This window comes from Podarcis vaucheri (genome assembly GCF_965113315.1).
Source record: "Podarcis vaucheri genome assembly, chromosome: 16".
Classification (NCBI taxonomy): Eukaryota; Metazoa; Chordata; class Lepidosauria; order Squamata; family Lacertidae; genus Podarcis; species Podarcis vaucheri.
Window position 1 is genome coordinate 11782487 of NC_138754.1, and position 25884 is coordinate 11808370.

Below are 25884 nucleotides of genomic sequence, written 5' to 3' on the forward strand. Positions count from 1 at the left end.
GAGTAAGTAAGCGAGTGGGCAAGGATTCCTGAGGAGAGGGGAGAGGAGGTTGAGGGAACCCTCCACAAGGGGGGGTGTCCGCAGAAAGGGTGAGGGCTCACGGCTCAGCAGGCAAGGGTCGACCGAACTGAGCTCCTGAGACTCGGGGCGCATTTCCCCAAAGGAGAGCCACAGAAAGAATATACAGGTTACATACGCTTCAGGTTACAGACTCCGCTAACCCAGAAATAGTGCTACAGGTTAAGAACTTTGCTTCAGGATGAGAACAGAAATCATGCTCCGGCGGCGTTACAGCTGCAGGAGGCCCTATTAGCTAAAGTGGTGCTTCAGGCTAAGAACAGTTTCAGGTTAAGAACGGACCTCCGGAACGAATTAAGTACTTAACCTGAGGTACCACTGTACATAGGGACGCGGGTGGCGCTGTGGGTTAAAGCCTCAGCGCCTAGGGCTTGCCGATCGAAAGGTCGGCAGTTCGAATCCCCGCGGCGGGGTGCACTCCCGCTGCTCGGTCCCAGCGCCTGCCAACCTAGCAGTTCGAAAGCACCCCCGGGTGCAAGTAGATAAATAGGTACCGCTTACCAGCGGGAAGGTAAACGGCGTTCCGTGTGCTGCGCTGGCTCGCCAGATGCAGCTTTGTCACGCTGGCCACGTGACCCGGAAGTGTCTCCGGACAGCGCTGGCCCCCGGCCAATAGATGTGAGATGGGCGCACAAACCCCAGAGTCTGTCAAGACTGGCCTGTTCGGGCAGGGGTACCTTTACCTTTACCTTTACCACTGTACATGGTCAAGGGAGCCATGGACTCAAAAAGGTTGAAAACCTCTGCTCTAGTGTATCAGTTTCCAGAAGAGTAGCTCTATTTGTCTTTGATGCAGAAGACTAAAGGCAAATCTTTGGAACACAGGAAGATGGGCCCATTTGAGGCAAGGTTGAAGAATGCTGGTCTGTTTCATCAGATGATGGCGCTACCACCTCCCAAAACTTTTGGCATCAGTGTTGCTGGGGTTGGTTTTTCTCCTGCTCCCTTTGATCTTATTCACACACCCCCAAAAAAATTATCTTGCTTTTGGTGTGTGTGTGTGTGTGTATTTGCTTGCCCTGTGAGGAAGCCACCCACCGTTCTACCGCAAGGTGTTCTTTTGGGTGTGGACCTGCCCTTCTGCTACATCTCTGCCTCAGGTGCTCCAGTCACACCTGAGGCAGCGACACAGCCCAAAGCAGAGGCCGAGTCGACTCGGTGACTCATGGTGAGGCACAGCAGCAGGCTTTTCTGTGGCTGGGAACGAATTCTCTCAGCAAACAGTTCGGTTTCCAAACTATCCTCCCCATCTCGGCCTGCAAGCTTATATGGGCGCAGAGATTGGGGATCGCAGGAGTCAAGATCTGGATGGGGGAGGGAGAGAGCAGTTCGTAAGAAGTTGCCTTGTACCATGTCAAACCATTGGCTGGCAGCAGCACTCCAGGATTTCAGACAGGAAGTCTTTTCCTCAGCCCTACCTGAGACCTTCTGCATGCAAAGCCAGTGCTTTACTGCTGAGCTGCAACCCTTTCACTAAACATGCCTTGAGGGCTCCCAGTTCTCAGGTGGTTTACCATTGCCTGGGGTTGTATCTCTCCCAAATTCAGCGGGGGGGGGACGGGACTTCTGTAACTGTGGCTTCTCACAAAAAAGAAGCCCTGGGGAAAAAAGCTAGGATATCTGGGCAAAAAAGTAGGCCAGCAGCTTTTTGCCTTGATACGCTATTTCGTTGTTGCAGGGATTTTGTTCAGTGTGAAGTAGTATACAACCCAGACACATATTTAGGCCCCTGGTGACAATGAAGCCAGGAGTCTGGCTGAGGTGAAGGCAAGGGCCGTAGCTCATCAATAGAGCATCTCCTTTGTGTGCAGAAGGTCCCAGGTTCAAGCCCGGCATCTGCCAGCGGGGCTTGGAATGCCCCCTGCCCCGCCTGAAACATTGGAGAGCTGCTGCCAGTCAGTGTAGACAGCACTGAGGTAAATGGACCTGACTTGGTAATAATATAGCTTCTATGTGGGGTGTCCCTACGAGAAAAAGTTCCAAAGCTTTTGCAGCTTTTTAGCTCAGAAAAATGTAAGAAGGGGAAGGTCAAAAAATGATGTTTGAAAAACTGGATAGACATGCTTTTTTGCTCTCCCCCCACCTTGGATATTAGAACTCTTACGCTGTTGCTTGCTGTTTTGAATTTCTTCCCACAAGTCATCCCAAAACAATTTACAGTATAGTAACTTACATAAAACAGTTACATACATAAAGGTAAAGGGACCCCTGACCATTAGGTCCAGTCGTGACCAACTCTGGGGTTGCGGTGCTCATCTCGCTTTATTGGCCAAGGGAGCCGGCATACAGCTTCTGGGTCATGTGGCCAGCATGACTAAGCCACTTCTGGCGAACCAGAGCAGTGCACGGAAACGCCGTTTACCTTCCCGCCAGAGTGGTACCTATTTATCTACTTGCACTTTGACGTGCTTTTGACTTGCTAGGTTGGCAGGAGCAGGGACCAAGCAACGGGAGCTCACACCGTCGCGGGGATTCGAACTGCCGACCACCTGATCGGCAAGTCCTAGGCTCTGTGGTTTAACCCACAGCGCCACCCGCGTCCCTAGTTACATACATAAACAACCGTTAATTGCAGATATCTATATATATAGATATATATAGATATATATAGATATATATATATAGATATATGTAAAGGTAAAGGTAAAGGTACCCCTGCCCGAGCGGGCCAGTCTTGACAGACTCTGGGGTTTGTGCGCCCATCTCACATCTATAGGCCGGGGGCCAGCGCTGTCCGGAGACACTTCCGGGTCACGTGGCCAGCGTGACAAAGCTGCATCTGGCGAGCCAGAGCCGCACACGGAAACGCCGTTTACCTTCCCGCTGGTAAGCGGTACCTATTTATCTACTTGCACCCGGGGGTGCTTTCGAACTGCTAGGTTGGCAGGCGCTGGGACCGAGCAACGGGAGCGCACCCCACCGCGGGGATTCGAACCGCCGACCTTTCGATCAGCAAGCCCTAGGCGCTGAGGCTTTTACCCACAGCGCCACCCGCGTCCCCATATATATATATATATATATATATATATATATATATATATATATTTGCTTTCGTAGATTTTCACGGGTACAGGAATGCAGGTTTTGGTGTCTTCGGGTGTCTTCCCGTGTAAGAGTCGGGGTGTCTGTGCGACGTTTCGACGAGGTCTCACTCGTCATCTTCAGGCTGGTGCTTTCGGCTTCTTGTTACTGGAACAGAGCTCTGTTCCAGTAACAAGAAGCCGAAAGCACCAGCCTGAAGATGACGAGTGAGACCTCGTCGAAACGTCGCACAGACACCCCGACTCTTACACGGGAAGACACCCGAAGACACCAAAACCTGCATATATATATATATATATATAATTAAAAATAAATAAAAATTAACGTGAGACAGCACATACATAAAATCATTTCAGATCAGAGACAGATTCCAACTGTTGCCCCATCTACTCAGTTGGCAGGAGATTAAGGGGCTGACCAAAGGAAGTACTAACTCCACACAGTGTGTGTGTGTGTGTGTGTGTGTGTGTGTTTGTATTTGTGGAATTTGCTGCATCAGGATGCCTGGGGTGGCCTCTCGCTTAGACAGCTTTGAAAAGGGATTAGGGAAAAAATGAATGGAGTTGGGGGGTGATGAGAGTTCTGTTAAGGGCCAGCAGTTGTGGTCACTAAATGGATCCTCCATGTCAGGAGCAAAAATCCTCCAAGTATCAGTTGGCAGAGAATAGCCGTGAGAGAGGGCTGTTAGCTTTGTGCCCTCCCAGAGACACTGTTGCTCTTTTGATTATTAACGTTAACTTTACCACCCGCCCTTCACCCGCAGGTCCCAAAGTGGGCTACAACAATTTAAAATCCGTAAGTAAAAATAAAAAAATACTACATTCACAAGAACAGGGCAGGGCCTGGAAACAGACATTTCAGGTGTCAAAGGCCCAGGGCAAAGAGCTGCGTCTTCAGCCTTCTCTGAAAGCTGTACAGGGAAGAAGCCAGGTGCACCTCTGCGGGAAGGGAATGCCGCAACTTAGGGGCTGCCACAGAGAAGGCCCTGTCCCAGAAGACCCAAACTTCTTAGGGAGGTGGAATTACCAGAAGGGCCTACTTTGCCGATCTTAACACCCAGGAGGATCTGTAGGAAAGGAGGCCGTCTCTCAGATATTTGGGACCAAAGTCATGCAGGGCTGTTTAAACGCTAGCATGAGCGTCTAGATCTGAAAATTGACTGGCAGCTAGTGTTGCTAGGGGTTGTATCTAAAGGAGCTCCATCCAGAAACCTGGTCTTCATTTGGCAGGTCTCTCAAGTTTTGAATGTGACCTTGTTTGGGATCTTTTGTGTGTCCCCCCCAGGACTGACTGTGGCCAAATTGGATCAGAACTGTGCTCTTTCCCTGTTGCCAACGTTTCTTTCATCAAGGACAGCCGGGACCGGGTGAGTTTCTGGCTTCACTGGCCATTGATGTGTTTGGCACTAAGGTTGACATGCAGGTGCATCCGCTGTTGTCCTGAATCGAACAATGGCGATGTGGTCAAGGGAGTTGTGAAGAGCTCAAGCAACATTTCCCCCCATCCCGCAGTCCGGCTAACTCCTTAACTGGAGATCAGCACCTGAAAATTGCCAGTTAAATTGGGAACTTGACAATTTTATTTGATCAATTAAACAATTTCAACAATTTATACACTGCTTAATCCCAGTCATCACAATTGCGTATGGTGCCTTGAGCCCTTTAGAGGAAAATACTTTTTTTTTTAGACTTCTGCATTCCATGGTATAGCAAAATCCCACAAATTCCCTTTCCCAGAGCTTGCAAGAAACTGTCTGCTCAGAACAATTGGCTGGTGAATAACCCCTGAGCCGGATAATGTTTTAATATTTGTTTATACTGTTTGCTATAATAAAAAATCTCAGTTGTTTTTATTTTAAAAATAGAAGTAAAAACTGTAATATTCAGTGAAATGTCCTAAAAACTAGATAAAAAGAGAACAAGGCTATATATATATATATATATATATATATATATATATAGCTCACAGATGAGACTGAGCTGTCTACAAAATGGAGGTGAGACCCTCTTTTAAATGAAAAAGTCAGTTCCAAAGCTCCGAAGTGTCTTTCATCACAGTCCTAATTAATTCTTATTGGGGCGCAAGTTCCCTGGGAGCAGATTCTAAGCTCTGCCGGTGTCCCAGAAGATGTGCCGGGTTTCTTTTAAGAAGTAATTTCATCACCTGCACCCTAGACAATGGTACTCCTGGAAGGCATGGGATAATTTCTTTCAGCAAACTGTCTCTAGTTTATAAGTGAACCTTAATTATAGCATGCACTAGACCTTGGGCACTTGGGCAGAAATGCCCAGTTCAGCATATTTCGGAAGGGCTTCTAGCTCAGTGGCAGAGCACACACTTAGCTCTCAAAACGTGCCAGGTTCAAGTCCCTGCCTATTGACATTAGGCAAATGCCGTCACTGTCCTCTTTTTGTTTATTTATATTTTATTTTATAATTTTTGTTGAAAAATGAAAAGTTCAAAATTACAAGTGCACCGAGTGGATGCAAAAGAAGAAGAAACAAGGAACAGTACCCATGTGGAAAACAAAACGGGGGGAAATCACTGTCCTCTTTTTAGATGCCGGCTGAAAACTTCCTTCTGTTTCAGTAGGCCTATCCAGACATTTAAATGTCTTAAACATGTCTTTATTATGAACTGTATATTTATTATTATTATTACAGAAGAGTTTGCCATCGTGGGCTCTTCTGGGAGGAAGGCAGAATATATAAACTTAATAAGTAAATACAGTGGTACCCCGCAAAACGAACGCCTCGGAAGACGAAAAACTTGCTAGACGAAGGAGTTTTTCGTTTTCTTAGCTGCTTCGCAAGACGCATTTCCCTATGGGCTTGCTTCGCAAAACGAAGCTTGCCCCGCAAGCTCCGGGGATAGTGGGGAAGCGCAGCGCGTCTTCCCTGCTGTCCCCGGACCTCTTTTGAAGCAAGGGGCGGCGGGGAGAAGATCGCTTCTCCCCGTTGCCAGCCCCGCAATCTCCGGGGACAGAAGGGAAGACGCTCTCTCCCCGGACCCCTTTTGAACCAAGGGGCGGCAACGGGGAGAAGCGATTCTCCCCGCTGCCCCTTCCCTTGCTTTAAAACAGGTCCGGGGACAGAGGGGAAGGCGCGCGGCGCTTCCCCTCTGTCCCCGGACGGTCTCCATAGGAACGCATTGATTGATTTTCAATGCATTCCTATGGGAAACCATGCTTCACAAGACGAAAAACTCGCAAGAAGAAAAAACTTGCGGAACGAATTAATTTCGTCTTGCGAGGCACCACTGTAAAATGGATTGTGGATATAACGCAAAAGGATATAAATCCGGGTCCATGGTCCATGTTCCTGACAAGTTAGGACACTCTTATTGTTCCCATTTTACAGATAAGACTGAGAGAACAGCACCTAGCCAGAAGCCAGAGATGAGATCTGGGCCTGGGCCAGAGACTTGTGCTCTTGGCTGCGATGCTACACTCATTATCTGCGGCCTCGCAATTAAATCTATAAAGAATTAGCGCCCCATAAAAATAAGATTATACCAGCCCACGGGTGCCTAGCCTAAAAAAGAGAGGAGCGGATTGAAAATTTCTCCAAGGCTATCCTGCCTAGTCATCACAAGGAAGCAGAGAAGCCCCATAGCTCAGTGGCAGACAATCTGCTTTGCATGCAAAAGGTCCCCCGTTCAATCCCTGGCATCTCCTGGCAGGGCTGAGATGGGGGCTTCCTGCTCAAAACCCTGCAGAACTGCTGCCAGTCAGTGTAGACAACACTGTGCTAGATGGACCAATGGTCTGACTTGGTCTAAGGCAGCTTTCTATGTCTGTATTCCTTTCGAAGGGAAAAGAAGGCTGCTGCTGCTGCTGCTGCTGCTGCTGCTGCTGCTGCTGCTGCTGCTGCCCTTAAGTTGAGTGCAAAGCCAGCCTTAAGATGTTATTTAATGAAGGACCCTAGAATTCCACTGATTAAATGTGAGGGTGTGTGGGTGTGTCTGTGTGTGTTGGTGTTTCTCTATCGCCTTCTCTGCCTTCAGGTCCTCATGTACGGCCAACCGTACCGCATCTCGCTGGAATTGGAGCTGCCCGAGTCGCCGGTCAACCAGAACCTGGGGATGTTCATGGTGGTCATTTCGTGTTACACCAAAGGTGGCCGTATCATCTCCTCTTCGGCCAGATCGGTATGTCCAGGGTTTGCGGGGGAACTGCGTGGGTGGAGGGGGAGCGGCTGAGTGGTGGTTTATTTGGGAAAATTAATCCTGCGTCCAGTCAGGCTTCCCCTGCGCAACTCTGTTCGGGAGCTGACCTGGCAGGAAGAGCAGAGTAGCAGCGGTCCTGCGTCCGTGTGAGATGAGGGATAAATCACGTCAGGAGACAGTTGGGTTCTTATCTCTAGAAGCGTTTATTTACAAAGCAGTAAATCCATCAGAAACCTCCGACATTCTCGGCGCTCCAAAACCACACACGCAGCCTCTGAGCTGAGCTGCGTCTTAGGCAGAAGCAAGTCTGAACAGCGACACAGACTCTGACGCACTTCTCTGCGACAAGCTCCTCCCAGATACAGGACACCACGGAGTTTTAACCCTGTCAGTTTTAAACTCCACAGTTTCTCCCCAGTGACCTTTGGCTGAAGTGATGACAAAAGGGAACTGGCCTTTTCTCCAGTATTCCCCCTCCCCGTTAATTGATCCCCCCTTCCAGGAAGCCTGCCTGGAGCCAGCCTTGCCATAATTTCAGCAATGGGCAGGTGTGTTTTTGTTTTCCCAGGCTTTGGGCAGCACCGGTGATACATACTTGAGGGTATAGGTAAAGGTAAAGGTACCCCTGCCCGTACGGGCCAGTCTTGACAGACTCTAGGGTTGTGCGCCCATCTCACTTAGGAGGCTGGGCGCCAGCGCTGTCCGCAGACACTTCCGGGTCACGTGGCCAGCGTGACAAAGCTGCTCCGGTGAACTGGCACCAGAGCAGCACACGGAAACGCTGTTTACCTTCCCGCTAGAAAGCGGTACCTATTTATCTACTTGCACTTAAGGGTGCTTTCAAACTGCTAGGTGGGCAGGAGCTGGGACCGAACGACGGGAGCTCACCCCGCTGCGGAGATTTGAACCGCCGACCATGCGATCGGCAAGTCCTAGGCGCTGAGGTTTTACCCACAGCGCCACCCGCATCCCTTGAGGGTATAGGGCAGTATAAAATTATTATTATTATTATTATTATAAATTTAAAGCATTGCATTTGTTTTTACTGTTTATGTACAGATTTTATGGTATTTTTTAGTCTGTTATTAATAATAATAATAATAATTCTTATTTATACCCCGCCCTCCCCAGCCAAGGCGGGGCTCAGGGCGGCTAACAAGCAATAATAAAAACAAGTTGAATGATTACAACTTAAAAACAAAATTAAAATACAACATTAAAATACTGAAACATTAAAATATTAAAATGTAGCCTCATCGCAGGAGGAGAAAGGAAAAGAAAAAAGAAAGAGAGGGAGGGAATCAAATTGGCTCCAAGCCAAAGGCCAGGTGGAACAACTCTGTCTTACAGGCCCTGTGGAAAGAAATCAGATCCTGCAGGGCCCTGGTCTCATGAGGCAGAGCGTTCCCCCAGGCCGGAGCCAGTGCTGAAAAGGCCCTGGCTCTGGTTGAGGCTAATCTAACCTCCTTAGGCCCGGGACCACTAGGGTGTTGCTATTTATGGACCTTGAGGCTCTCCGTGGGGCATACCAGGTGTCCATGCGGTCATTTTACAGTTTGTTGTAAATTGATTTGTGCCTTTTTTGGTGCAAAGCAATGTTCAACTTTAATAGCCCTAAACATGAGACAACCAGCGCTGCATTTTTGCTTTTATTTTAGGAACAAACATACCTGCTTCTAGCTATGTATGCAAAGAGCTTGGACTGCTGTGTACATTCGGCCTTAGCTTCTCTCCCCTTCCCCATGCTGATGGGAGTTGTAGTTCAAAACATCTGGAAGGCACCAGGTTTTATTTGTTGGGAGCAAAATGCTACACCTGGCAGTCTGACCCCTCACTGCATGATTCGTTTTAAATATATATATATATAAAATTCAAAATTTATAATAACACAAAGAGAATATTCAAGCAAACCAACAGGGACGAGCCACGGACAATATAAATTTGACTACAGCAACAAAACAAAAGCCTGCAAGCTGTGTGTGTACCAACAATCAAGGATCAAGTCAATTGACAAAAGCATGTTAAAGACCGTACAACCAGCCCTCCAGAAAGAAAAACTGGATAGTAGGTTGTTGAACCGCTCTTGGGCAAGAATTACTAAAGGGAATAAAAGGCAGGCAGTCATCATAGAATTTATCTTTGTTAAACTCACCCCTTGTTACTTCAGTGTTTCCTTAACTTTCCACACTTTATCACACCGACGCTGCATATTTTAATTGACAGCCACTTTACCACAAGTGTACAGTTTCCATTCCATCAACCGCCAAAAGATGAAGGGTCAGTGGTTTAAATATTATATTGGCTCCTCAAACCAATGAGAGTGGAGCCAATTCTGCCTCTTTCTTACGCTTGATCCTTAATAATGTCAGCAATTCAATTATTCCATTTCTATGTTAAAATTATATTAAGTAATGGAAACAAAGTGCCATCCTTGAAAAGCCGTCCAGTGAACCTGGTTTGCTGGGGCAGCTGGAGAAGGGCTTCTGAAGAGGAGGGAATAGCACAATTCAAAGCACATTTCCGTTGTATTGGTGATGGATCCAGGCCACCTTCTCACATGCGAACCTCTCCAAATGTAAGATCTTCGGGCGGGGCAGGGGGGTCTGTAATCTTTATAGAAAACAACAGCTGATTGCACAGCACATGGTCAATAGCCAAAGTGAAAGGAAAGCTTATTGATTCGTTCTCTGTCTGCCTGTTTTCTCCAAAGAGGCTTCCCAATCGCTTGGGTCTGTAGTCCCAAGTGCAGAGCTTACACTGTTTGGTTGGCTATCATCCAAAAAGCTTTCTTTTAACTTTTGGAACACACTATCTACAGCTTTTAAGGCAAGATGGGTAGATTTTATGAGGGGCAACAGCTAAGGCTAGATTAGATTGGCAACCTCAGGGGTGTTTAAAGCCCTAAACGGCCTCGGTCCTGTATGCCTGAAGGAGCGTCTCCACCCCCATCGTTCAGCCCAGACACTGAGATCCAGCACCGAGGGCCTTCTGGTGGTTCCCTCATTGCGAGAAGTAAGGTTACAGGGAACCAGACAGAGGGCCTTCTTGGTGGTGGCACCCACCCTTCAGATGTGAAAGAAATAAGCAGCTATCTTCTTTTTAAAAGACATCTGAAGGCAGCCCTGTTTAGGGAAGTTTTTAATATTTAATGCTGTATTGTTTTTAACACTTGATTGGAGGCTGGCTGGGGGGGCTCAGCCAGATGGGAGGAGTATAAATAATAAATTGTTGTTGTTGTTGTTGTTTAAATATTGTGCCACGTTACAAGCAGCCATGCTCAACAACTCCCCCACCACCACCACTTAAGTCTTGGAGTGTGAAATAGACTGTGATGCAGAGGAACCTATAAATATCATTGGCTAGATGAGAGTTGGGGACTCTGTGGCCCTGCAGATGTTGTTGGACTCCATCTCCCATCATCTCTGTCCAGCGGTCATGCTGGCTGGGGCTGATGGGAACTGAAGTCCTGCAGTACTATTGAACTACAACTCCCACCATCCCTGATGGGAGCTGGAATCCAGTATCTGGTGGGGCACAAAGTCCCCACTTCTGTACTAAATAAAAGAAGGTTGCTTGACTTACATTTTGGGAACTGGAAATGAGCGTTCCGTAGTGTGGGCAGGTGTCCATGCAGTCATTTTTTAATTTTAATTTTACCATTGAACTATCCCTAGGCTTGGAAGAAGCTGCCATACCAGGTGGGATACAAAATCTTTATAAAAATCCACCCTGCACCCATCATGGTGCGCCTCCAGCGCATTGGCTTTTTTAAAATAAGAAAAAGATAGTTGGCAACCTCAGGGGTGTTTAAGGTAAAGGTAAAGGGACCCCTGACCATTAGGTCCAGTCAGGGCCGACTCTGGGGTTGCGGCGCTCATCTCGCTTTACTGGCCAAGGGAGTCGGTGTACAGCTTCCGGGTCATGTGGCCAGCATGACTAAGCTGCTTCTGGTGAACCAGAGCAGCGCACAGAAACGCCGTTTACCTTCCCGCTGGAGTGGTACCTATTTATCTACTTGCACTTTGACATGCTTTCGAACTGCTAGGTTGGCAGGAGCAGGGACCGAGCAACGGGAGCTCACCCCGTCGTGGGGATTTGAACCGCTGACCTTCTGATCAGCAAGCCCTAGGCCTTGTGGTTTAGACCACAGCGCCACCCTCTTAAATGTTGCCCTCTTGTGGGATACTCCATTCCATTCCTCTCCCAACAGCCGGTCAGCAATCTGTGGCCATTCTCACTCTTCACTGGGCTGTTTTGGGGGAACTCTCTCCAGTCCCCTCTATTTTTTCTTTTCCCTAAAAGATGCTTTGCACTCCCTTAACGGTGACCCAGTGACCGAGTCTGCGCTCTCCCTCTCTCCTGACTAGGCAATGCTACACTACCGCTCAAGCCTGCTGCAAATGCTGGACACCTTCGCCTTTGCCAGCCTGTTCTTGGCTGGCTTCACAGAACAGAAGCAGTTGCTGGACGTCGAGTTGTACTCAGACTACAAGGAGGACTCGGTGAGGGGATGGCATTGCTCTTCTCCTTGATTTCCTGCTTCCTCTAGGGAAGACTGTCACTTCCTATCTCCTGGCCAGTCCTTCATACCTGGCAATATTTTTCTCCCACCACCTACTGGGGTAGTTTGCCAACCTTTGGTCCCCACCCTGCACTCAGCTCTCACACTGTGGCTCCTACAAGCTGGCAGCCTTGCTCTGGGTTTGTTACCGTATTTTTCGCTTTATAGGACGCACTTTCCCCCTCCAAAAATTAAGGGGAAATGTGTGTGCGTCCTATGGAGCGAATGCAGGCTCCTTGGCTTCAGCAATAGCAACGTGAAGCCTCCGAAGCGCAGAGGGAGAGCTCCCCCCGTGCTCCGGAGGCTTTGCGTTGCTTTCGCTGAAGCCTGGAGAGCGAGAGGGGTCAGTGCGCACCGACCCCTCTCGCTCTCCAGGCTTCAGGGATAGCCACCTGAAGCCTTTGGAGCGCAGCGGGACCTCGCGTTGCGCTCCAAAGGCTTCGGGTTCCTTTCGCTGAAGCCGGGAGAGCAAGACTCTCCCGGCTTCAGCAGAGAGGGAGAGCTGCTTAGCGCCCCTTCAGCGAAGCGGGAGGAGAAATGGAAGGGGCTCCGTTTCTCCTGCCGCTTCGCTGAAGGGGCGCTGAGCAGAGAGGGGGAGAATTTTTTTTCCCCTGTTCTCCCCCTCCTATGGTCTGGTGCGTCCTATAGAGCGAAAAATACGGTAGATCTCACACGATCTTGTGGGATAATCTGACTTCCTGTGAGAATTTGCTCGTGCATCCCCACAAGTTAATCACACAAGTTAAATGCATGCAAGAGCTTCCTTGGGGAGGGAGGGATGATCTCTTTGCATTTTGGGTAGGCACAGGTCTTTGCTGTTACACTGACACACAAAAGATGAATCGGTGACCTTGGCTTCTCTTTCTGCTTGTAGTACACACCAACAGTCGGTGCCGTGATTGAAATCCAGACCACAAAGATCCAGATTTATGGTGCTCAGTTGCGCATCCATGCCCATTTCACTGGACTGCGGTGAGGACTGTTGTTTATTATCTATTATTTATTTATCTATTTATTAGCGTTTTTTAGATTTCTTCAACGTGTAAAAATACAATGGACTTGAAGTAGAAATCATTCACAGTTCTACTGCAAGGCAAAGGTGATTCACAGTTCATTTCACTCGGCAATTGTGGTAACTCCTTCCTTGAGTAGTATGGAAAGTTTTGAACTAATTCAGTGAACTTCGTTAAGCCAAACTAGTTCATTCTAAGCACGGAGAAAAAAGGACAGGCTTGTTTGGGCCTCTGTCCACAGCACACTCCTGGGAGCAAATTGCAGAAGGGACAGTTGCAAAATCAATTTTTAAAAACCACAGAAGAACTATTATTTTTTTAATGTATTTATACCTCAGCTTTCTCCCTACTTGGAATTCATGGCCATTTACAGCATTTAAAAACAACCGTATAAAATACAAAGCAATACAAATAACACTAGGTAAAAACGATAATCAAAATATATCAGAGCACAGGTGGAACCAGCAATTGAAACCCAGTTTGCCCTGACAACAGCCCAGTGACTGACACCTGCTTCTTGGTTTCCAAAGGCCTGCGTTGAACGGGAAGGATAAAAGAGAGGGAACGAGTCTAGCCTCTCTTGCGGGGGGAATTCCACAATATGAACAATGCACCTCTTAACACCTTCCCCTTCCTTCCTGGTCTTGTCTCCCATAGATATCTGCTCTACAACTTCCCGGTGACGTCCGCCATCTTGGGTGTGGCCAGCAACTTCACTTTCCTGAGCGTCATCGTCCTCTTCAGCTACTTGCAGTGGATCTGGGGCACCGTGTGGCCCAGAGAGTCCTTATCGATGCAGGTGAGAGACGGTGCCAAGGATTGGGGGTGAACTGCGTTTTGTAACATGTCACGGCCCTGGTTGCTTGGCCCAAAAGGAGACATGGTTGGAGCAAGCCCACCTCACCTTTTCTTAAGTCATACAAATGAACCACTATTGCCACATATTGCTTAATATACCAACCTGTACTACTATTACTACTACTACTACTACTACTACTACTACTACTTTATTACCTATACCCCGCCCATCTGGCCGGGCCTCCCCAGCTACTCTGGGCAGCTCCCAAGAGAATACAGTGGTACCTCGGTTTACAAACTTAATCCGTTCTGGAAGTCAGTTCTTAAACTGAAACCGTTCTTAAACTGAGGTGCGCTTTCCCTAATGAGGCCTCCTGCCGCCGGTGTCCTTCCAACATTCGGATTCCGTTCTTAGACTGAGGTAAAGTTTGCAAACCGGGACACTTATTTCCGGTTTTGCAGAGTTTGCTAACCGAATCGTTCGTAAACAGAGCTGCTCTTAAACCGAGGTATCACTGTATTAGAAACACGATAAAACATCAAACATTAGAAACTTCCCTAAACAGGGCTGCCTTCGGATGTTTTCTAAAAGTCAGGTAGTTGTTTATTGCCTTGACATCTGATGGGAGGGCGTTCCACAGGGCGGGTGCCACTACCGAGAAGGCCCTCTGCCTGCTTCCCTGTAACCTCACTTCTCGCAGTGAGGGAACTGCCAGAAGGCCCTCGGAGCCGGACCTCAGTGTCCGGGCTGGATGATGGGAGTATATATATACCAACCTGTACAAATATAACCAGCACAGTATACACTTCCCTCCACCCCTCAGCTGAGTCTCAGTAAAAGAAATCTAAATCTTGGGAGTGTTCACTTACCAACAAAATTCTGATTTCCGCCCTGTCTTTTTTCTCTCTTCCCCACCCCATCCCCGGGTAGTTATCTGGCCGGGAAAGATCCGGAATGCTTCAACATTCAGAAGACGTCCGCCGACAGATTGTGGTCCCTAAAGAAGGTACCGTGGAATTGGGAGTCAATTTCTTTTAGGGCTGTTTTGGTGGCACCTTCCCAGGCATGGGGCTTTCCCTTCTCCAGCTGTTGCTGGACTCCCAACTCCATCAGCCCCAGGCAGAATGGCCTAATGGTCAGAGATCACAGGAGTTGTAGTCCGGCAGCATCGAGAGGCCCCCGCACCGGCTACTCCTGTCTTAGGCCACATTCACACCATATATTTAAAGCGCTATGGTATCACTTTAAATAGTCATGGCTTCCCCCAGAGAATTAGGGGAGCTGCTGTTTAAGGGTGCTGAGAGTTGTTAGGAGAGTTTTGTTTTCCCCACAGAGCAACTATTCCCCCAGTGGTTCAACCGTCAACCCCTCTTCACAGGGAACTCTGGGAATTGTAGCTCTGTGAGGGGAATGGGTGTCACCTAACAACTCTCAGCACCTTTAACAAACTACAGTTCCCAGAATTATTTCGGGGAAGCCACCCACCAGTGTTTAAAGTGATATCATAGTGCTTTGAACGTATGAGAATCATCAGCTGCTGATGTTTTCACGTTCTTCTGTTTTCTGGTGAAGACTTTTTGTTTTCCCCTCTCTGAAATTTATTTTTGTTTTCACACTTCATTAAACAGAACAAAGCAAACTTCAGCGAGTGCATTGCAAATTTCAGAGTACAACGAATCTTCGTTTCCTTTCAACAATATATATATGTAGCAGCTGAGTCCAGCATTCCTCACATTTGGTTTATTCATTAGAATGACACCTCTCTCTCAAAAGAACTTTGGGATGCTGGCATTCTAAAAATCACCCTTCTTTTTAGTGCCATTTTAATAACTCTTCAGCATCTTGTATATCAACATTTCAGGCTCTTTTTTATGGCATTTGGCATATGTCTGCCCTTTACAAAGTTGGTTTTTTTAAAAAAAATTATCGGGTTGGGCTGTGGAATCATGCCTGCTGTTTGTTTTCATCTCTGCTCTGGTTCTCGCCTTGTGCTTTTGTTGGATTTTAGAGAGGGTTTTTGTTTTGTTTTAGCATAGCGTGGATTTTGTTTCAAAATTGTTTTGACTTCCTTATGTGGGCATCTGCCCAGAGGACCCAGGCCGCAGGGAAAGCGATAAATAAAAGGGGCTAAGTTCTGAGCTTTACCTGAGGGTGCAAGGCCGCAAGGCCCAGGTTAGTAATGGTTGAAAACCCATTCTCTCCCCTTATTATTAATTTGTTTAGCAGCATTTTTTTCAAAACAGAAGTCAAAACAGCCACTGGGATTTCAGGGTAGCGCTCGACAAAGCATTGGGTTGCATCCAGCTTAAGTTCTACTGAAAAGTAGACCCACTGAAATGAATGGGCCCGAAGTTGGCCACGTCCATTGATTTCACTGGTACTGCTGGGAACAGGACTAACACTGGATACGGCCCACCATTCCAGGCAAGATTGAAATGATTAGCTGTGAGGCTATGCGACTGTTTTTCAGGTGGTAATAATAATAATAATAATAATAATAATAATAATAATAATAATTTATGTTTTATACCCCACCCATCTGGCTGAGTTTCCCCAGCGACTCTGGACTGCTTCTAATCAAGTGTTAAAAACAATACAGCATTAAATATTAAAAACTTCCCTAAACAGGTACTCTTTTTAAATGTTTTAAATGTGTTTTTATTTCATTTCTAATTGTTTCACTACTTTGCTTGCTAACCAGGGCTCCTCTTTGGGAGGAAGGGCAGGATAGAAGTTTTAGCAACAGCAGCGGTAACAATGCAACAAATAAAATTATTTTGAACTCTTTTTTTGGTTTCCTTTCTTCTGCAGGCTCTGAGGAAATAGAGGCTGCTTCACGTCAACCAGAGGATGTGGGGGCTGATGAAGAGGAGGACGAATTGTCGAGAGCAGGTCTGCACTTTTTTTAGATGCTCTTTTGCCTTTCGGAGAATCGCTTTAAATATATATACAATTGCTCTTCTGGATCAGACCAAAGGGCTAGATGGATTAGGAGTTTGTTGCCCACAGTGGCTGTCCAGCTGTCTTGGAGGGGGTAACTTGCTGCTTTCCCCCACTTCCCTTCTAATGCAGACTGCCCTTAAACTCCAAGATGGTTTTGCCTGGCTGCTGGAATGTGTCTTTGAACTCTAATGATGCCTCTCACTTGCCTGGTTGGAGGATATACAGTCATACCTTGAGAGCCAGTGTGGTGTAGTGGTTAAGAGCGGTAGATTTGTAATCTGGGGAACCGGGTTCGCATCTCCGCTCCTCCACATGCAGCTGCTGGGTGACCTTGGGCCAGTCACACTTCTCTGAAGTCTCTCAGCCCCACTCACCTCACAGAGTGTTTGTTGTGGGGGAGGGAGGGAAAGGAGAATGCTAGCCGCTTTGAGACTCCTTCGGGTAGTGATAAGGCGGGGTATCAAATCCAAACTCTTCTTCTTCTTCTTGAAGTTGCTTCAGGTTGAGCGCTTTCGGGATCCCATTCGTATCCAGAGGTACCACTGTACAGTCGTATATCCATTTGACTTCCGAAACGTTTGACTTCCAAAGCGCGGCTCCTGCAGCCAGTTGGAAGCCCCGTCGGATGTTTGGCTTCCAAAAGAACATTCGAAAACCAGAGCAATCGCTTCCGGTTTTCGATCGTTCAGGAGCCAGAACGTTTGACTCCCAAGGTGTTCGGGAGCTGAGGTATGACTGTACAGGGAACCGGACCTGTGCAGAGAGGGGCATCTGGGTACACTTGCTCCGGGCCTCGGAGGGCTAAGCTGGGCAGGGGGACCTCTAAGGGCCTGCCTGACTTTACATTGTCTTGCCAAGAACGCCATGGGCCTCTCAGCAGACTGGGGACTCCCGTCCCGGGCCTAAGACAAGCTGTGCACAGGCCTGCAGGGAATGCTGGTGATTTAATGGGATGGAATGGAGTAATCGGGAAAGAGGCTAGCTGGATCCTTGAACAGGGCACATTGCCCACATTGCAATATTTTGTTTCCAGCTCAGCTCATCTAATTCTCCTTTTCAAACCTGTGTGCCTATGATGTTGTACGTGGTCTAAAGGTAGATAAAAATGACCTTTTTAAAGAAAGAAAGAAAGAAAGAAAGAAAGAAAGAAAGAAAGAAAATATTTGTTTGATCAAAAAGATATAATTGATTAGCAAATAAAGATAAAACAATGCGGTTGTTTGAAATTAAAACACACACAAAGCAATAAACAATTAAGGATACTAGAGGACAAACAAAACAATTCCTTTTCAACTAGATAATGACTAATTATTTTGTTAGGATAGCAGTGTTCAAATGCCTCTGGCAAAATATGCTACTACTCAGAAATCGTTTCAGTTTCAAGTGTGAATTATAAGACCTTGAGGACAACATCTTGATATTTATTCTTTAAAAACATATTATTATTATTTTTAAAAAGTGCATGTTACTACACGTCCAGTATCAATTATAACAATCAGACTTTTTCTCACGGATTGTGAACGCAACAGTTGACATCTACTTAAACCACACTTTCTTCCCAGTAGTTTCACATACACCCCCCCCCCCAATGCATGGTGAAATCTCGCTTAGTAATTAATTCAGTATATTTATTAGTGGCATTATTTGTATTCAGGTGCCTCAAAGCAATTTGCACGCACACAATGAAATAACATTAAAATCAGATAAAAACAGCAGCAAACTGTTTAAGATACTCATCTGAAAATATATTTTAAAGGGACAAGCCCTAGCCACCCCACTGAGTTGGCGAGATGTGGCTACTCTCTGTTCCCTTCCATGCATGATGTATGTCATTATGACGTTAACGTTCTGCAGAAATTAACCTCTGGACCAATTTCTCAACATAACTTGTATCTGGATCTTGATTTCACTCCATCTGGACAGGCACTGCGCCAGCTGCCTTAAGATTTCGTAATTATGCACAACATGAAATGGCCCTGTCTTTGGTTTTTTATCTTGAACCCACTGAAAATAAATTGGGTAATCTTGTATTGTAGTGTGTGAAGGGCGAAACCTCCTCCTGCAGCCCATCCCTGGGTCTCTGTTCGAAGTTCGTGGTTTTAAAAGCCTTGGACGTGCCCCTTCATCTGCTGGCAAGTTGCAAGGTCCCAGTTGTGTGATCTGTCCATACACACACACGCAGAGTGAGAGTTGTCTTTCTTTGTACCTTCTCCAGCTTTATGATATCCAGAGCCAAATCTTAAAACCCTTTTTAAAAATAAAATTTTATTAGCTTTTTGCACAAAATTTGACATCGTTCATTTCACTGTCAATTTAATAATTTCTTACGTTTGGACTTCCTGTCCTTACATCCATAATGTCCCTGTTGCGTTCCTTTTATCTGCTGCCATAACTGCCATTTATTTTCTGTTGTATTATAGCTTACGTTTGTTCATTTATTCTAAATAATTTCTAATTTCAAATCTGAACTAAATTTTAAATTCCGGTCTGTTTGCTATAATGCAGGGACAGGGAATCATTTTTGTCCCCAGAGCCGCATTGCCTTCAGGGAGCCATATGGCAGTGGTGGGAGGGGCAGCAAATTTAAATGTTCACCTTTGTGCGGTGGGCTGGTTTCTATATGCATTCATGCAACCCCCTTCTATCTCCATCCAGACAAGCAAGAGGCATTACTGGAGTTCAAGGACCCGTTCCAGATAGGCAGAAAATAGTGAAGGAGGGTGCGAAGTGAGGCTGGCAAGGCAAGGATTGTGGCCTGAGGCTCCCCACCTCTTCTGTACAGTGGTACCTTGGGTTAAGGACAATTCGTTCGGGAGGTCCATTCTTAACCTGAAACTGTTCTTAACCTGAAGCACCACTTTAGCTAATGGGGCCTCCCACTGCTGCTTCGCCGCCGTAGCACAATTTCTGTTCTCCTCCTGAAGCAAATTTCTTAACCTGAGGTAATATTTCTGGATTAGTGGAGTCTGTAACCTGAAGCTTAGGTAACCTGAAGCGTATATAGCCTGAGGTACCACTGTAATGGGTTGGATGAGGGCCAATAAGCCAAGATTTGATATTCCGCTCTACAGAATTCCCTGTGGGTTGGTGGTTCTCATGTCCAGGCATGAGGCAAACAACTTACTCTTTTAAATGAATTGTGTCACCCTGTTCTTGGAGTCAAATGGTACAGGTCAGGTTGTAAATAATGATTTTAAAAATCTAAAGGTGCTGAAAAAGATGACAAAGGAGGTGACAAAAAAAGTCTCTGGGGAAGGGCCAGAGCATTTGTTCTGCTTGCAGAAGATCCCAGGTCCAATCCCTGACATCTTATCCATAGCTCAACTGGTTACAGCATGGTGCTGATGACACCGGGGTAGTAATAATAATAATAGTAATAATAATAATAATAATAATTAATATAATTTATTATTTATACCCCGCCCATCTGGCTGGGTTTCCCCAGCCACTCTGGGCGGCTTCCAACAAAACACTAAAATGCAATAACCTATTAAACATTACAAGCTTCCCTAAACAGGGCTGCCTTCAGATGTCTTCTAAAAGTCTGGTAGTTATTTTTCTCTTTGACATCTGTTGGGAGGGCGTTCCACAGGGCGGGCGCCACTACTGAGAAGGCCCTCTGCCTGGTTCCCTGTAACTTGGCTTCTCGTAGGGAATCGCCAGAAGGCCCTTGGCGCAGGACCTCAGCATCCAGGCAGAACGATGGAGGTGGAGACACGGGTTGCGGGTCTGATCCCCGTCTGGGACAGCTGCATATTCCTGCATTCCAGGGGGTTGGACTAGATGATTCTCAGGGTCCCTTCCAACTCTGATTCTGTGATCTCCAGACAAGGCTGGGAACGACTCCCTTTCTGAAAGCAGCCCTGGGGAGCTGCTGCCAGTCAGTGTAGACGGTGCTGAGCAAGATGGACCAGTAGACCAACTCTGTGTTGGGCAGGTTTTCTATGAGGGTGTTCCACGAACGGGGTATTCTGCCATGATTTCCTTGCCATCTTAGATGCTCCCTCTTTTCAACACACGATTTCCAGCCTACAGGCCTGGCTTGATTTTCTTCCTCTTGCTTCTGCAACAGTTGCTGAGATGCAGGCCCAAAAGAGCAATCTGGAGAAACCTGATTCTGGGACACGGTCCAGTCTGGACAATGGGATGAGCGAAGGTAGGTGGCATGTCCTGGTCCTCACCTGAGTTTCCTCCACCCCCCTCCTGGATCCATGTTTTGCATGCAGTATATAACAATAAACAAGGAGACTGCAGAGCTAAAGGGACACACAAATACAGTGGTGCCCCGCAAGACGAATGCCTCGCAAGACGGAAAACTCGCTAGACGGAAGAGTTTTCTGTTTTGGAGGTGCTTCGCAAAACGAATCTCCTATGGGCTTGCTTCGCAAGACGAAAATGTCTTGCGAGTTCCTGCGGGGTTTTTTTCCTTCCCCCCCCTTTTTCTAAGCCGCTAAGCCGCTTATCAGCTGATCCGATAAGCTGATAAACCGCTAAAAGCGCTAATAGCGCTAATCCTCTAATCCGTCAATGGGCTTGCTTCGCAAGATGAAAAAACCGCTAGACGAAGAGAATCACGGAACGGATTCTTTTTGTCTTGCAAGGCACCACTGTATCTACTTATGCATGCTTTCTTGGGTGGGGAAGTGTGTAAATAAACCTCTTAACTGTTGTTAAGGTGGCATATAGCCTGCTATACAAAGGTAAGCATAGCATAACTCTCCTTCCTTGGAGGTTTTTAAGCAGAGGTTGGATGGCTTAAGGCAGGGGTCAGCAAACTTTTTCAGCAGGGGGCCGGTTCACTGTCCCTCAGACCTTGTGGGGGGCCGGACCATATTTATTTTTTTTTTGGGGGGGGAATGAACGAATTCCTATGTCCCACAAATAACCCAGAGATGCATTTTAAATAAAACGACACATTCTACTCATGTAAAAACACGCTGATTCCTGGACCGTCCACAGGCTGGATTTAGAAGGCGATTGGGCCGGAGTCTGCAGTAGGGCTGGGTGATAGATGGTTTTCAACATCGTGGTATATCACCAGCTAAACATCGCAATATACTGATACATCACAATGTCTGAAATAAGGATGGAGCTACATGGGGGCACTGGCAACTTCACAGTTTTTCTTCCATTGTGATTTTTGCCGGTCCCTGCTCCTCTGATTTGCTGCCCCCTGCAGGAGAGAGCTGAGCCTGCAGAGTTAACATAGGCTGGGTTCACGGTTTTTCACACAGTGTGATTTTTGCATAGCAAATTCACGATATATTGTCAGGTCAAAAATTATGAAACCAATATAACGATACGGACTTTCAAACCAGTTTTGTATAGCGATATGTCACCCAGCCCTAGTCTGCAGCATCTGTTTAAGGTCACAACTGGAAAATTTCACGGGGCCAGTGGTGCTTTTATATTGTCTTGCAGAGCAGTCCTAAGGTGGAAGAGAGTCCTAGAAATGCTGTTGATATTGATTTCATTCTAATCATGTTGCTTTTAAAATTATTATTATATTGTTATTACTAGTATTAGTGTTATTAATACCAATAAGATTAAAAACTAATGCTGCGGTGTTACATTTAGATTAAGTTAACAGTCAATAGCGGAAACTGAGCTGTGAGCCCCAAAGGCATGCCTCCCAGGAGTTTGAAATGCCTGGATAACAGGGGCTTCTCTCCAACATGTGAATACTGATTTATCTCCCGTTTGCTTATTCATTCGCAGAGACGGAATTTGAGTCTGTGGACAATTCCACGCTGCTTGCCGAGGCCAACTTCCCAGCCCCTTCCCGGGAGGGGGACCCCTCAAGCCTGCTGCCCCCGGGGGCCAGGACCCTCACGCCAGGCTCAGAGATCCGGCAGAGAAGTACTTGCTCCAGTTCCTGAAAAGGGGGCAGGCGGGTTTGTTTGCGGCCGGACGAGCCCCTCCTCAGCCTTTTGCACTGCTCCCAATAGCTTGCACCCACCACAGGCCTTGCTCTCAAAGGGAGCCTCTGCTCCCAGCTTGTGTTTACATTCCAGCTCCTTTTTCTCTCCCCCACCCCCTACTCCTCACCCGGAGACACTGTAACTTAAAATAAAGATTTACCTGCTAACGAATTAGTTGCCAGTGTATTGCAAAAACTCTGTGCTGGAGAAAAGCCATGCCGGGAATTCTTGTGTACTGGGAGGTGGGTTTGGGGTTTTTTAAGCTATGTACACCCTGGACTAGATTAGAAGCCTAGGATGAGTCTTAGGACCTCTCCACCCGTCCGTTTGTGTGTGATTTCTAGGTCTGTGATTTGTAGGCACAGGTAGCTGAGATTCCAGCGTTGCAGGAGTTTGGACTGGATGACCCTTGGGTCCCTCCCAACTCTATAATTCTGCGATTTAGGGATGCGGGTGGCGCTGTGGTCTAAACCACTGAGCCTCTTGGGCTTGCTGATCGGAAGGTCAGCGGTTCGAATCCCCGCGATGGGGTGAGTTCCCGTTGCTCGGTCCCAGCTCCTGCCAACCTAGCAGTTCAAAAGCACGCCAGCCCAAGTAGGTACCGCTGCAGCGGGAAGGTAAATGGCATTTCCATGCGCTCTGGCACTTGTCACGGTCCTCTGTGTGCCAGTAGCGGTCATGCTGGCTACATGACCTGGAAAGCTGTCTGTGGACAAACGCCAGCTCCTTCGGCCTGAAAGCGAGATGAGCGCCGCAACCCCATAGTCCCCTTTGACTGGGCTTAACCGTCCAGGGGTCCTTTACCTTTTTTTAATTCTACCATTTATTAATATTGTCCCAGAGCTTTTCCTGGGAAAACTTGCTGTTTACCACTGATTCGGACGTCAATCAGGTTTTCCGTCGATCAACGTTTGTTCTGATTCAGTAGGAAAACCACAGGGTTGAAAAAATACAGTGGTGCCTCGCAAGACGAAAAGAATCCATTCTGTGATTCTCTTTGTCTAGCGGTTTTTTCGTCTTGCGAAGCAAGCCCATTGAAGGATTAGCGCTATTAGGCTTTTAGCGGCTTATCTGCTGATCGGATCAGCTGATAAGCGGCTTAGCGGCTTAGAAAAAGGGGGGGGGGAAACCCAGCAGGAACTCGCAAGACATTGTCGTCTTGCGAAGCAAGCCCATAGGAAATTCGTTTTGCAAAGCACCTCCAAAACGGAAAACTCTTTCGTCTTGCGAGGCATTCGTCTTGAGGGGCACCACTGTAGCTGCTCAGATCATGCACCCAGTGCCTCGATTCTGCAGCACAAACAGAAGAGTCGATGAGCCCTTAGGCCCCTTCTCCACTATGCACTTAGAGCAGTATCATCCCACTTTAAATAGTGCTGGAGTTGCGGTCAGCATCGGAGTGCACTACCTTGGCTTCCATGGGAAAGGGGTTCAGGGGCGCCGAGCAGAGGGGGCGGAAGAAGCTTCAGCCCCCTCAATATTGGTGTGCAGGGGGCCGAGACATCCGTCCCCTGCCATTGTCAGGCAAGTGCATGGAAGCTGGACAGGGGCTGAGACAAGCAGAGAGGGAAGAGCGTCCTCTGCGTGTGCCCCCCCCTCCCATGGGGCGAAGCTTTTTTGTCCCACACGTACTTTTGAGGAACACCAGAAAGCTTTTCCAGAAGGCGCTCTCTGCCAGGGATGCACAGGGTGACGCATCTTTGCCTGTGCGTCCCTTTCCAAAAGGGCTGGGGGTGAGTGGGTGGGCCAAGTCTGCCTGTCTGGACTGGGGTGTGTATCGCACGTGTGGCATCGTGCATGCGCATCGAGGGGCCCCCAATGTCGGGTGCAACTCAGCACGCCTGTAGGGGTTGCACATTCAGTTTCCAGAATAAATCACGCAGGCTGAGAGGCAAGGCACTTCTGTCTGCACGGGGTTTATAGAGGAATGTCTCCTTTTTCCTGATGCAGAATCTTGAGTTGCCTGATTGATGGGCTTCATCACCACCACCCTGCATGAAATGCGCCCAGGAAGTTGCCTTGCCTCAACACTCATGTTCCTTTGGCTGTTTGAGCTGCCACTTTCTCAATTAATAAGGTTTTCCGATAATCATTGCAGCCAGAGCAGGGTCCCACCCAACCTGACGTCTTTCAGTTTGCAAAGATCCAATGTTCATCTGGCCCTGGGATGGAGGGCTTGTCTGCATTCCAGAGACAGCTAGTAACTCTCGCCTCAAATTCCAGCCCAGTGGTAGTGGAGATGACCCTTATTGCTCCACACGCCAGCTGGAAGGATGTGTTCACCTCATAGTGCAGGGCGTGCGCACTGCTTGCTTGCAGCGAGGACTAACGTAGGTCACATGTTGTTTGCCAAACTCCCGTGGTGCTTTGCTGGCACTCCTAACTAAGCTCAGTGGTGTTGCGCAGGGCTGTGTGAAATGCTTTGCTGAAACTTGAGTTTGTTGTGGTGGTACCCGTCTGTCCCTCCTGGATTGCTTTGGAAACGTTGGCAGGAGAGGGGATGAAATACGTTTTTGGGGGTAGGCCTCATAGTCTGAAGTAGGAGTGGGGAAACTCACAGCCCTCCAGTTGTTGCTGAAAAGAAATCCAGTTTTCCTCAGTAACTGTGACCAGTCCAATCCCCTTTCAAATTTGCTGGAAATTAGGTGAGCACTTGCTCCTCACTCAAGGCAGAACTGCCAACCTAGCAGTTCAAAAGCACGTCAAAGTGCAAGTAGATAAATAGGTACCACTCTGGCGGGAAGGTAAACGGCATTTCCGTGTGCTGCTCTGGTTCGCCAGAAGCGGCTTAGTCATGCTGGCCACATGACCCGGAAGCTGTACACCGGCTCCCTCGGCCAGTAAAGCGAGATGAGTGCCGCAACCCCAGAGTCGGTCACGACTGGACCTAATGGCCCTTTACCTTTACCAAGGTAGATGATTATATAGAAAGTAGGGCTGGGCGGCGTCAGGTTTTCAACATTGCAATGTATCACCAGCCAAACATCGCGATCTGGCGATACATCGGGATGTTGAAAGGTAGGCAGCTTGTTCCTTCCGCCTGGCACTTCTTCTCTGAGGGGAGGGCAGCCGCTCGCCCCTCAACAGAGAAGTTTAAAGGAGCCCCCACCCTGCCTCTGGCCCACACGCCTGTATCAATTTTGTATTGGTGAAATCCTTGATATCTGTGCATGTTCACGTCCTTCTAGATTAAGTGGTGCAGGGATTCACGGCAGGACAACAAAAATGGATTTTGAGAGCCCATGGGCTCACTAAGAGAGACTTAAACTTCCAGCCTGGAAGGAGAAAATACCCACTATCTAATACTCGGTGGGCTGAGTATTAATGTTACATGTTGAACGCACTATTTATAAATGCTGA

The 25884-nt window shown here is 47.5% G+C and overlaps 1 protein-coding gene and 1 long non-coding RNA gene across 3 annotated transcripts in view; one reads left to right on the forward strand and one right to left on the reverse strand.

The window, feature by feature from the left end:
• Positions 1 to 22695, forward strand: part of BSCL2 (BSCL2 lipid droplet biogenesis associated, seipin) — a 28028-nt gene extending 5333 nt beyond the window's left edge. For both annotated transcript variants that reach the window (XM_082202395.1, XM_082202394.1), the window contains 9 exons: positions 4405 to 4486; positions 7126 to 7269; positions 11655 to 11789; positions 12723 to 12820; positions 13519 to 13660; positions 14591 to 14666; positions 16472 to 16552; positions 20676 to 20759; positions 22322 to 22695. In XM_082202395.1, coding sequence (XP_082058521.1) covers positions 4405 to 4486; positions 7126 to 7269; positions 11655 to 11789; positions 12723 to 12820; positions 13519 to 13660; positions 14591 to 14666; positions 16472 to 16552; positions 20676 to 20759; positions 22322 to 22482 — 1003 coding nt within the window. In that variant the 3' untranslated portion in view covers positions 22483 to 22695. The remainder of the gene's footprint in view (positions 1 to 4404; positions 4487 to 7125; positions 7270 to 11654; positions 11790 to 12722; positions 12821 to 13518; positions 13661 to 14590; positions 14667 to 16471; positions 16553 to 20675; positions 20760 to 22321) is intronic.
• LOC309520720 overlaps positions 1 to 25884 on the reverse strand; it is a 102436-nt gene that overhangs the window by 13981 nt on the left and 62571 nt on the right. The window lies entirely within an intron of this gene.